Source organism: Rhipicephalus microplus, chromosome 9 (genome assembly GCF_043290135.1).
Source record: "Rhipicephalus microplus isolate Deutch F79 chromosome 9, USDA_Rmic, whole genome shotgun sequence".
Taxonomy (NCBI): Eukaryota; Metazoa; Arthropoda; class Arachnida; order Ixodida; family Ixodidae; genus Rhipicephalus; species Rhipicephalus microplus.
Window position 1 is genome coordinate 19,217,848 of NC_134708.1, and position 13,629 is coordinate 19,231,476.

At 49.1% G+C, this 13,629-nt stretch overlaps 1 protein-coding gene across 3 annotated transcripts in view; it reads left to right on the plus strand.

The window, feature by feature from the left end:
* The window catches only part of TfAP-2 (transcription factor AP-2), a 315,358-nt gene that overhangs the window by 224,333 nt on the left and 77,396 nt on the right, over positions 1-13,629 (plus strand). For all 3 annotated transcript variants that reach the window (XM_075873236.1, XM_075873237.1, XM_037417106.2), the window contains exons 2-3: positions 3,176-3,550; positions 10,738-10,953. In XM_075873236.1, coding sequence (XP_075729351.1) covers positions 3,176-3,550; positions 10,738-10,953 — 591 coding nt within the window. The remainder of the gene's footprint in view (positions 1-3,175; positions 3,551-10,737; positions 10,954-13,629) is intronic.

Consider the following 13,629-nt stretch of genomic DNA (forward strand, 5'->3'; position numbering starts at 1 on the left):
GTGATTATGTCGACGATTCACGTATGTTTTACTAGCAAGGGGTAACACTGAGGGTTCGATGGTTCAGTGGTAATTGTTCCGGGCTGCTCGCCCGAAGGTCACCGGTTTGATTCCAGCCGCGGCGGTCGCATCTCGATGCAGTCGCTCCGGTGTCACGTGGCTTTTTTTTTTTTTTGCTTCACCTATCCGATTCTGTCTTTTCAATCAAGGCATGTTTTATTCGCCATTACGAGTCGTATAAGGCTTTTCCCTGAATAAGAGAATTGTGTACTTTCAATTAATTTGCTTCTAAAGAAAAAGTGGTCTCTCTTATTCGTTCAACTGAGAGTGGAGATCAAACGACTGGAGAAGGAAGAGTGACACAACACGAGCCCTCTCGTTGTGTCGTTCTTCGTCCATCGTCACAGTTCCCGTGCTCCCAGTTCGTTGAATGGATGTGAATTACCAACTTTCCCACCAACGACCCTTTTGCAGTTCTTCTACCCAATTCCTTATGGCTGATGTCGGGACAGTAATAGTGTATTCGTTGTGTAATTCATTAAATTGTACAATTTTCTTCCTTACGAACTGACCCTCAACAGCCGAAACTGAAAGTAGCCCTCCTAATTTATTTATTTATTTATTTATTTATTTATTTATTTATTTATTTATTTATTTATTTGTAAAACCCTCAGGGTACATTTTTACATTATAGAGGGGAGGGGCGGAAATACAGATGAACAACAAAATAACTACGGGATTATGTAAATACATTTAACATGAAGATAAATATAATGATGAAGTTTTGCATGCAAGGAGTACACTTTATTTAAAAAAAAACAACTGAACCAGAACCACAAAGAATACACCAAACAGTCAATAACACTTACGCGATTAGTACAGTTCACGATTCTGAGTTTATTAGTGCATTCCTAAATCGAGTGGGGTCGGTGATGCTCACTAATGATGCAGGTAGGTTATTCCAGTCTATTGACGTTTTAGGGAGGAATGATTGCGAACATGCTAAGGTTTTGTGACGAGGTACGCTGACCTTGTACACGTGATCGTGGTGAGCGGAATGGTACGATGCCGGCTGAATCCAAAGCGAGCGAAGGAAAGGATTGTGGTGATAGGTTTTATGAAATAATGAGATTCGCGAGTTCTTTCTACGAATAGAGCTTCAAAACCGAAACTTGTTTGGTCATCACAACGTTGTTAGGTTAGGCGTCAAGTCTGCATAACAGGTTGTGACACCGCCTGGTGGCGCCGCGGTAGCCGGCGCCGCGTTCCCACCGATGTACGAACGGGCGCGGTTCTGTGCAGCCGAGAACGGAAGCTCGTTCAGGGCATCACTCGATCCTCGCGGCCCGGAAGAGCTGTCCACCGCCGGAGACCGCTGTGTTCTTCTCCTGTGGCTTCTGTGGCGGCATCGCAATGGAAAGAGACGGATCGCGCCTGGCGTGGCGGCGTCCAGGGCGTGGTGCAGCGACCGCGAGAACGGTTGCCGCCTCCCTTCTCACCGGGTATATCGACCCCATCTCGTTCGCGCCGCCAATCTAAAGAAGAGCGGTCACTCGGCGCAGGATGACCCTAGCTTGCTTCTATACTGGACGTGCGAAGAGGGGCTGATGCATGGCTGTTCCCGTCACGCTTATCTGTAAAAAATCGTTTCAAGGAAGTCTCATGTCAGTCTCTCTGTGGTGAGAGTACGGTAGTCGTTACTGATGCAAATACAGGTATAACAGCGGTTTATGAGGACTTTGAGGAGAAAAGGTGTTAGAATACATCGCCCGGAATACTAAACTTTGATAATAATAACAGTATTCGGGGTTTAGCCCCAAAATCGCGATAAGATTATGAGGGAGGCCCTGTATACATACGGTCTCCCTAAATTACCGGAGGGCTCCGGCAATTAAGACCACCTGGTGTTCTTCAACGTTCGCTGACAATGTGCAGAACACGGGCAGTGCTTTGATTCCCCGTCTATGACACTTGTGTCCACGGGAAAAAACCGTAGCGCTCTGCAGGAAAAAACCCTTCTGTAAGGGCGTTTTCTGCACACTTCGCTGAAAAGAGTGCCTATGCATATGAACGCACGAGGACGTTACAGCTCCAGTGGTGTGTAAAATACCTCGCATCAAATTTTAACGACGTGGTCTCCATACAAGTGACACCAAGCACATGCCGCTCGAACGAATCCTTAGACGAGTTGGTACATAACTAAATATGATGAAAGAATGCATGAAGGATCCACCAGGATCCACCATAGGATCTACCAAGAAGGCTGTATTGAATCCACCAAGAGTGCACCAAAGGATCCACCATAGAGTGCTGTATCTGGGCATTTTCTTTCTTGTGGTGGATCCTTCGTGGCCTGGTTATTACCTCTGACGTATTCACTTTTAGTTCATTAGTATTGCGACAATAGCAATGTAACCGCAACATGAGGTTATCCTACTAACCTGACCCGCCGTGGTGGTCTAGCAGCGGTTAAGGCACTCGACTGCTGACCTGGAGGTCGTTGGATCGTATACCGACCGTGGTGGCCGCATTCTCTATGCAGACGAAAATGCTTGTGGCCCGTATGCTTAGATTTAGGTGCGCGTTATAGAAGCCCCACGTAGTCGAAATTCGCGGAGCCCTCTAGCATGGCGTCTCTCGTAATCGTGTGGTTGTTTCGGGACATCACACCCCAACAATTTTTATTATCCTGCTAACCAGAGCTGCGTTCACACTAGGTTGCCTGTCAATATTCGACTATTTGGAATAACTAGGCTGCATAGATCGATTACCTTAATTTACGCAATTGTGGTATACTACCCGGAAATATTGTACAGTAACGCTTAGTTAAGGATTGAGAACATTTGTTCGAAAAAAAAAGTTTTACTGTTCTAAGCCTGTCTTGAATATGGTGGGTTGCCTTGCTATTCGAAAGGTGTTCGATTAGTGTTCAATTTGGTGTGAACACTACAAGATTCGTATTCGATTCGCTTATACGTTTCACTATTCGCGCAACACTAGTTTAAACTTTTGTATTTAGTTTGCACACGCCCAGAACCAGCAGTGTTCTGGAATAACATTACTTTTTAGCAGCGCTTTCTTTTTATGTAAATAAGCTGATCATTCATTCCGTGTCGTAGTGAAATACAATGTTCACATTCGTCTCACACGTCGCTCTCTGTGTGCGTTGTTGCAGGACCGGCGCGACCTGGTGAGCGGCCACGCTGCCGCCGCAGCGGCCGCCGCGGCCGCCCTGGGCCCCATCACGAGCCTCAGCTCGCCGAACCCGAGCACGCCGGGAGCCCTGGGCTCCGGTGCCGCCGGCTCGTTCGCCGGCGGACCCCCTCCGCCGCCGCGGCTGACGCCCTCGTCGGCTGACTTCCAGCCGCCCTACTTCCCGCCCCCGTACAACCTGCCGACGCCGACGCAGCAGCAGCTCGACTTCCACGACCCGTACGCGTCGCACCACCTCAACAGTCTCGCCGGACCGCAGCAGTACCACCAGCTGCACCCGGCCGCGGGACACCAGAGGGGCTTGTCCAGGAGACCCGAGGACGATCTCCTACAGGCGGTCAGTGCACATGTAAACCACAGCGGAGGGCGAAAGAGCGTCGCCAATTGGCTTATTTATCCCCCGATTGCGTGTGGTAGAGGTCTCGGCACGTGCATTGCGGCTGTGCGGGAAGAGCCGTTCCACGCACTTCCCGCACAGCCGCAACGTACGTGCTGGCACCCCAGCCTCACGAAAGCGGGAAACAAATAATCCAATTGCCGACGCTCTTTCACCCTCCTCAGCGTCGCCAATTGGCTTATTTGTCCCCCGCTAGCGTGCGGCAGGGGTCCCGGCACGTGCGTTGCGGCTGTGCGGGTGGAGCGTGTAAAGGCCAGAAGCGCGTAGAACGGCCCTAATACTCCCGCTTCGGGGGCTCTGTCAATTCTAATTCATTTCCATTCCTATTCCGTGCACTGATGATTAGCGATGCACTCAGAGAGCCCGAGATGTAACCTTTGTGGACATCCGAGCATGGGGTACTACAGGCGGATGGTACACGAGGCACAGCGATTATACGTAGTGTGCAGAAACTGTCAATTCCATTCGCATTCCGTCACACTATGTTATGTACTGTAGAGTGCACGAGCATAGACTTTGAGCACAAGACACCTTCGAATGATGTCCTGTACGAGTGATCAGTTCAGGTATTGTGGTACGAAGCACGACAGCTAAGCAGTGTCGGAGGCTGTCAGTTCTACTCCGATTCCGCTCGTTTTGAATTCCCACACTGTGTTGCGAGGTATGGAGGAGCGCGGGAGCGCGAAATTTGGGCACGCGATACCGTCGGACGATCCTGTTCGGGTGATTAGTATGCACGCATACAGCGTGGGCCGCAGCGATTGCCCCCGCTTCGGTGAGCTGTCAGTGCCAATTCATTTCAGTTCCTGTATACCGTGCAGTTATGTGCAGTGCGTTCCGTAAGCCCAGGATATAACCAGTACACCTCACGATCATCTACTGTGAGGGGGCAGTCTTGTGTACTGGGGCCAAGTTGGTGCGTGGCTTCAAAGAACGAAGAACCCAACCTTGATGTGCAGGTTCTTTGATGCTGGGTTTGTCGTTCTTTCAGCTTCTGCAGGTGGTTTCATAAGTCGCACAGGTTCGTTATCGTTGCATGGAAGGAAGTCTGGTCCGGTCACTTCCGTGGCATAAATAGCGTTGTCGGCTTTAAACGACTTTGAAATTTGTCTAAGGAAACGATGTGTGAGGAGGATGGATAGGCGGCCTCTATGCATAGCAGCATCGCAAATATAAGCTGTCGATCCCTTTCCTCTTCGAGTTGCTACAGCGTTCGCACACGTGGTGTCCCAACAGGGCGTAACGACCGAGAAGACAAACAACCTGAACTTTTGAAACTGCAGGCTGTGCCAGAAGCATCTCCGGTCTTGTCTTCTCTGTTTGTGCCCTTGCACTGCACTGTAAACAGTGACCACATTTCTCTTATCTATGTACGTAGTTCTAAGAAAAGTCGAATCAACAGAGGGATCTTGAGGTATCACTGTATACCAGAACAGCGATGCATGTATGGTTGACCTTTGCTTCCACATATTGTAAGCTCAAAGGCATACAACGACGCACAAGACAGACAGCTACAGCCCGACACACAGCGCCGGCTTCGTGTACGTAGTTTGTCTTCCCTGACTGTGCCCTTGCGCTACAGTATACCTCTTACGCCCTGGCTTGCATTTTCTTATTGAACCAACAGTTCTAAGTTGAGAAGGATGACCTGGAACGTTATCCCTACATCTCGACATTTCAGTGGCGTGCAGAATAGCTATGGGTACACTGCCGTTTAGATAACGACCGCATGCAGCCACATCGCGCGTGGCACACCCGTCACGTGACGCCAATGCCTATGCCAATCGGAACGCTCTGATTCGACTGACGCCGTGTGTCTGTAAAAGAATGACCCCCCTGTTCCTTGAATGCCAGACCACCGTCGTCACCACCATTCCACTCACGTATGAAGACAACACACGCTGGAACCCCCCCTGCCACGCACACACACACAAGTGATGTTGCTTTAGGCGGTGTTGGTTACCAACGTGCATTGAGAAACAGTCGGTCGTTTGTTCGTTCTGTATTTTTTCTCTACCCGTTTAGTCACGCTATTATACAGGAAGCATCCACTAGTCTAACAAGTTCCGCGCTACTGCTTGTCTATACTGCTGCTGTGTTAGGCTATAGCCGCATGGCCCCGGTGGTTTGTGCTGGCGCGGTCCATCTCGCACGCGTGTCGTGTTTGGCTAACTGAAACAAACACTCGAGAAGCTGGGGCTGCATGTGCGCTCGTCGTCTTGAATACATTCGACTTCGCCCCGTATAGTAGAGACGCTTCCCGAGACGCGGCACGTATGCAGTCAGAAAAGCGGTCCTGAATTCTTAATGTGCCACCCGCATGTACGCGTCACAAAACGAAGAAAACGCGAGGTTTATACCTTCTGAAAGGTCCAGGCAATGTTTTTATACGGTTGAACTTTTTTTTTTTTTGATCTTCCGCTGTGTCGTCTGGAATTTTTCTTTTTGGGGCAGACGGCGTCCTTGCGTTTTAGAAAGCCGTAAATATCGTCTGCGCTGCGGCCCCTCCTTCTGTCGATTCCGTCTCTGTTTGTTTCTTTGTAGTATCATCCTTGTAGTATCATCCTGTAGTATCATCCTGTAGTATCATCCTTGTAGCGCAACGGGATGGGTTTAACGACCGCGAACTCCTCAAGGTCTGGCCAAAGTGTGCTGGCGTGCATTCGCGGGTTTAAAACGTCGTGTAACTTAGGCGAAGCAGCAAGAAACTGTGATGTGCCGATAGCAACGAGTGCTTAGCGAAGAACGATCAAATTATTTGAACAGCGTTTCTATATTTTATTTATCTATTTTATTTATTTACAACATAGTGCAGGCCCACATGGGTCCATGCAGGAGGGGTAAATTGCAAAACAAAAACACAGCATTTCAAAAGGCGAAAAACAAACAAAATAAACGCTTACGTTTCAATTTCAATGTTAGGTTATGAGAAATCGATCAGGTCAATTGACTCAACAGAATCAATCAATGATAATGGCAGTGAGTTCCATTCGTTAATAGTGCGAGGAAAAAAAAGAAAATTTGAAGGTGTTAGTTCTTGTATGATATGGAGTTAAAGATTGGGGATGATGATGTCTTGTTAGTCTAGTTGATAACGGGCGTAGATATGGTCCAGGATGAAAAGAGAGTTTGTTATTCTTCAGAACTTCAGAACAACTAAAACCTCGAATTTTTTAAAGCGTGATATCATTTCACGTAAAAACCGGTCGATAATGGAAGCCGTGTATTATTCTGATACCGATATCGGGGCTCTACGTATCTTCGTAAGGGCTTCATGAAAAATTTGAATCACATTCCTCGACCATTTTTTCATCAGATCAACGGCATTCACACCGTTAGTAGTCGCAGTAACATTGGGATGCGATGGTCACGCGTGACGTATTCTGGCACGCCTCAGCAATGCAGGGAGGCCGGGGAAATTCCTCGTCCTAACAGGCTGTTCACGTTAGGCAGCTTTAGTATAGTGATCGCGACGCTTTGCGCAATTGTTAATCGCCGCTACTCATGCATGCGTCGTTCGTTATAACCTCCTAGCTGCCCACGTTGAGTTACGAAAATAGCGTTTAGTATACCCAAGCGACACTTACCCCCCGTATTCACAAACGCTCCTCGACTCAGACTTTCACCCTTCGCTTGACAGAGTTGAGCACTGCGCCGCTGCTCGGCTGAAAATGACGCTGCGCTACTCAAGAGTAGCAGCAAATAATCACTGATATGCAGTGACTTGCCCTGCCTAGAGATGGCGCTCCCATTGGCTTTCTCAAATGAAGGAGCGTTGAGTGAAGGGGGCGTTTTAGAATACGGGGGTTACTCTACGTACGTCATTCCAAAGCTGTCGAACGATAAAAGACGCGTCGAATGTGAAGAAGGTGACACTTGCGACATGCGTTGCAAGTGACGGTGTCAGGCCTGTATCCTAGGCGAGGGAGAGGTGGTGCGCTGCCCCCTCTCCCTCGAAATTAGGATGAAGGGTGTTTTTCAGGAAACAACTACTGAAAGAAAGTGTTTCATTTTTCTAAAAAAAAAAAAAAGTCGAAGTTGCCACAGACACACGCACTCGATAAATGTCCCTGACTACGGGCCTAGACGAGGTACAAGTAAGAATCGACCGGCGGTGGCTCAAACACGTGCTTCCAAAACACGCCCGTTGTTACGTTTTGGCTGGTGCCGCGAGAATCTGTTGATCGTGGAATATTTTACAGCGCGACGGGTTAGATACGGACAGAGAAGGGACACAGCGCTGAGTGTCCCTTTTCTGTCCGTACCTAACGCGTTGCGCTGTAAAATAGTCCACGATGAACACCCATCAACTCACCCAACTCGCGATTCTGCTTGAGAACCTGTTGTCAGGCCAACTCAGCGATGCAAAGACTGTGACCTGTCACGATTACCACTCCCTATAGCGTATGCAGACTGACGGTAACGGTGGTTGACGTTTCGTGTCGCAAGCGCTAACACGTCGCCAGGCGATGCGTTGTCGTGGCAACCGTGACGTTCAAAAGGGGATGACACTGTTGAGTAATCACGTGAGACGCGTCAAATGTTCCGCACATTGTGACACGTGACAAGACACATGTGGCGACACATGTATCATTCGACGATATGTGACGCTATCTATATTTCCCGGCAACGCGCAGACACAGTATGTCATTAGAACGGCGCTTGCAGCATTCACGGTGACGACATCATTGGTTGACATTATGAGGCGCGCCACGTGTTGTGACACGTGGTGACAAATTGCACGTGATGCCCTGTTGCCTATAGCGATGCGCAATCACGTGATGTTATGAGAAGATATGCTTGCGGGGTGTTGCAACTACGGTGATGCCGTCGTTGGCTGACAATGTAAGATGCCACGTATGTGACAGGTGGTGACACACGTCACATGTGACGTGCTGTAAGCTGCAGTTGCCCGGTGATAGGCAGACTCGGCACTCACGGGAGCATTATTGCGTCCAGGCTTATGTCATCGTTGGTTAATCATATAAGAAGAGACACACCTGTCACACGTGATGATGCACGTCGCATGGGACGCCCTGTAAACAAGTTTCCCGGTGATGCGCATACAAGGGATTCATGGCAACGTGCTTGGGTGGCGTCATTGTGGCTGATAACAGGAGACAGGTCACGTGTGTCACGTCCCGTGACATCGTGTCGTAGGTGGCGCACTACAGTGCATAATCGCCGCACAAACCCGATCGACCACGATATCCTATGGGTAATGTTCTGGGTGATACCTATAGGTGCATTACGTAAGCCTGACCAAGTGACGCATAGTTTAATGTGTGCTTATCTATTTCATGTGATCGTGCTTCACCCACAAACTTTCTAAGCAATGTTTCGGAATCGCCATGGTTGTTTCGGATTGTTCAGTTAAGTTTCATGAAGTATCTTTCTTGTTGTTGCTTGAAGCCCCTCTTTGTCATTTGTGCAACCACTGTTATTAGTTCCAATGTTATTACTTGCTTTGTATTTTTATTAGTTATTAGTTATTAGTTGCTCTGTAGTTGCTTTGCTTTGTAGCTGCTTTGTATTGTGACAGAAGTATCACCCACTAGCATTCTTTCCTATATGTACCCCCCTTACTCTATGCTCTGTAATAGAGCCTGTAAGGTATTTTTCAATAATAATAATAATAATCACGCGCAGGACGTAAGTATAGTCAAGCCTATTCGAAAGCTTACGCGAGCACCAGCGATAACACCACATGGATAGATCACCGAAGCATAAAAAAAATGACGCATTCCACCGATGGTCAGACTACTGTGAGCGCTTCCCGTTATCACTGTTCAATGCGTGCTGCTTGTACTAACGGCGTCAAATGAAACCCGAACGGCAGAGCGCGTGTTTCAAGCATTATAAACAGTATAGTGTTGGCCGTCCAGTCATCACTACTGACAGGCGCGCACATCCGGTGTGGCAACACTGCGCGATCTCTTTACAGTGCGTTTTCTCCGTTTCTGCTCTGTTTTCGTATGGTGGTAACGGTGGCCATCGTGGGCGGGCCGAGCGCTTTTGATCGAATCACTCGCAATTCCTTGCTTTTACTTCAGCGTCGCTGTGCAATCGGTGACTTGGCGCGATAAAACAAAAAGAGAAATATAATCGGTTTGCGATTGATTTTCAAACGATCGTCGTATCTCGTTCGCCAGCGCTGCTTCACCTGCGCGCTTCTTTCGGGGACCGACTCGAAAAGGCTTCACTGGAAACGCCGAACGTTTCTTCGGAAGGGAAAGCGCGAATTGTTTCGCTTTGCCGGCACGAAGTGAAACGGCGTGAAATCGCCAGCATTGTGCACCGAGTTTTGTCTACTATAAAAAGAATTAGCCAGGCATTCCGTGAATATGAAGTCCGTGATGACAAACCGTGCTACAATTCTCGCCTTCGGCTGCAGTAGTTTAACCTCTGTGTTTTTTTTTTGTTCTTTTCAAATACCATACCTGGAACACAAGCAAAAATATTGCACTATAGAGGGATCGCGCAGTGCTGCCACACCGGATGTGCGGGCTTGTCTGTGCCAATGACTGGTCGATGGCACGCACTATACGCCATTGATAAGACTTGTGCCACGCGTTCTGCTGTTCGCGTTTCAATTGATTTCATTTCATTTCATTTATTGCACCCTTAAAGGCCCGAGGGCATTACATAAGGGGGGGGGGGGCAAAAAATACGCTGTGAGTGTGTATATAATTCAAGTTGAACAAATTATTATAAACAGTACAGTTCTAATATGGTAGTTTGGTCAGAAATGACAACAAAAACGAATCAAATAACACACAAAAGAAACGCTTTGGCTGGGAATTAGAGTACAAACAACTAGGCACAGCAAATTATGCACACAGTACGTTGGTAGAATATATTTACAGCCACGGGTTAATGGGTGGAATCAAAGTGGGATTCCAATTTTGCGCGGAATGATGTGCGGTCAGGTGTGGCAACAATGGTGTCGGGAAGGCGATTCCAACTCGTTAGTAGCGCGATTCCAAAGTGATGCCGATAGTACCTTGGGTATTTCCTTTTGCTGGACGCAAGTTCGCCAAGTACAGTGTTTAAACTAGCATAACTATTTGCCCTTATACTTCTCGAGCGTCCATACGGCGTCACGACACCTGCCGTGTACCGCGCAGGCGAACATGCACCTTCCGGCGTACGGCGAAGGGCGTAGAACCGAACCGACAGCGTACCCCCGGCGGCCCGACGTGCTGGTGCACCACCCGCACCACCACCTGACCGAGCAGGACTTGCTGGGACTGCACGGGGCCGCCGCTGGTCTACCGCCGGGCATCGTGGACGACGGACAGACCAGCCCCTGCTCATCGGACGACGGCAACGATTTCCTCGAGGTACGCCTCTTGTATACCCCCCACTATTTGCGATACGCCCTATACTCGGGGCACACATATGGGCCGAAAAATGGCTGCGTTTACAAGTTCTTCGCGCACGACAGCGTGAATTGAGGAGGACTGTGGTCCCGCCGCGGTGGTGTGGCTAAGGTACTCGCCTGCTGATCCGCAGGTCGCGGGTTTAAATCCCGGCTGCGGCGGCTGCATTTCCGATGGAGGCGGAAATGCTGTAGCCCCGTGTGCTCAGATTTGGGTGCACGTTAAAGAACCCCATGTGGTCAGAATTTCCGGAGCCCTCCACTACGGCGTCTTTCACAATTATATGGTGGTTTTGGGACGTTAAACGCCACAAATCAATCATGAGGACTGTGTCGCGTGCGTGGCTCCTTGTAAGAACTCCGGGGCTGTCTCGCGCCCTGCATGCGACACCCGAGACACTTCTTACATTGAAAACTGTTGCGAGATCACAACGCGAGTCGCCTGCGCGCCGCCGGTGTTCGTAACCACCATCGCAAGAAAAGAAAAAAAAAAGCTTAGTAAATAAAGCTCATTAAGGACACAATGCTATTCAAGCCTGGGTTCCCTGCGCGCCAGCCCAGTATTCTACCACTGAGCTACGCCAGTGCTTGGAACTCCATTACAAAGGGGGCCTTAGGCAGGCTTGATGTCGGGAAGAGGATTGCGTTAATAGCTGTAATAGAGCGTTTTGGAACAGCGAAGGAACAACGAAGCGTCACATAATTCGAATTGCGCAACCAGTGGGTCGTCCAATGCTTCAACCCTTTAGAAAAAGCTAGATCTTCTTCACTAATTAACAGCGGCGCATAACCCACTGTGGGGTATTGTGGGGATTACAAAAGCTTCTGGCATAATTCTTCATCATCGTCAGCAACAGATGAAAAAAAAAAACAAAAACAAATTGCACCCAACTCCTTGCAAACGTGCAGCAGGTACCACGCTTCTCCGAAGAATGACGAAGGGTGGCTTAATGAATGCGTGCCTACTACACAATGGCGTAGTGGGTACCCTGCAAGTGTGCTTGCAGCAGCTACCGAAAGAGAGAGAGATAAAATGCAAGGAAAGGCGGGGAGGTTAACCAGACGCGCATCCGGTTTGCTACCCTGCACTGGGGAAGGGATAAAGGAGAGAAAAGAGGTTGCAGAGAGATGAGAAGGTACCCACAACCACGAGCACACTCGGGGAGCACACACAGTCTACAGGCGGTCGCTCAGGTTTGTTACCTTTAAGTAAAGTAGCAGTATGCTTTAGTCGCTTTCTGCGCAACTGAGGCAGATGCCCAAGGTCCTAGTATCTTCTGCACACAAAATGGTCCGGGGTCAAGTTGATTCAAAACCATCCGGAGCTGGCATCGCTGTGTGTCGTAGCAAGCGCAGCTGCACAGGACGTGTTCGATGGTCTCTTCAGCTCCGCAGTAGTCGCATGTAGGAGTGTCTGCCCTACCAATGCGAAAGGAGTACACCTTCGTAAATGCAACACAGCAGCTACCGAAAGAGTGTTAGAAAACAGGGCCCTGAAAGGCCACCGCTCTTCAAGCTTTCGCTGTGACCGTCGTTTTGGCGTCGGTGTCGCCGTCATGTTCCATATAAGGTCCAAAGCGATAACATCGCCTGGCGTGTAGTATTTCCCATGTGTGAGCGGAAGCTTTCAATCCTGAGAACACGCGAGTCAAACGTTATAGCGCAGCGTGCGGCCTGAATTACAACTAATTCTCAGCCAGCTAGAAAATCGCCTGCTCTTTTCTAGCCAAACAATGCCATCAACCCGAATAAAACCACGCCGTAAACCCAAAGCGCACGGGCATTGGCTGGTTTGAGCCTCTTGATGTGTATAGCCACCGCGGCCGCCATTGATTGCCTCCACGTGTATACGCGCTAGCGCTTTGAGATCACATCGAAAGTAAGGCACGCTTACGAAAGAAAAAAAGTTCTCAGGGCCAAGACGCGCACTTACGGTTGGACCTGGCTTCTTACCTCCTTATAATCGCCTCCCTCCACAGCTTTGAGCGCTCTCTCTGTAGTATAAGAGGAGCGAGAAAGCGCTCGAAGCGTGCCAAAAATCCTTGCAATGAACCATATGCGAAATTGCTTTGTGCTCTGGCAACACTGTGCATTTTGACCCCGCCGCCATTTTAATGTGGGCGAGCTGTCGACGGCAACGCGTTCGCTAGTACGGCCGTACGACTCCTGAGCACTTGCTTCACTGCGCTGAGCTACTGCGATGGCCACAGCAAGACGTTTCCCAGTGCCCGAACATGTGATGTGGACAAACTGTTTAGGAATCTTGCACATGTCTGTCGTTGCATCTTTCGGAAAGCGGTGGAAGGATACCTACAAGATATAAGCAAACAAACATTCAGTGCGACGTCACGAGCTAGGTTTCCCTGGCTGTTTAAACGATGGTTGTTTACAAACACAGGCGCTGTCACAAATTCATCTCACAGGGAATAGAGGTCACACTTATATGTGCATTGCAGGACTAATGATGCGCTTGTAATGTGACCCCCTCCCCCTCAGTTTTTTCTGTGCACACTCCCGTTTCCTAGCAGCCTTTCCTAGATATGGCCCTTCACAGCAAGCCTCAAGAGGCGTTAGTCACTTGTGGACACTCGGGGGAATTTAAATGAGACATTTTTTATATCTAAGTAGCTTCAAAAGT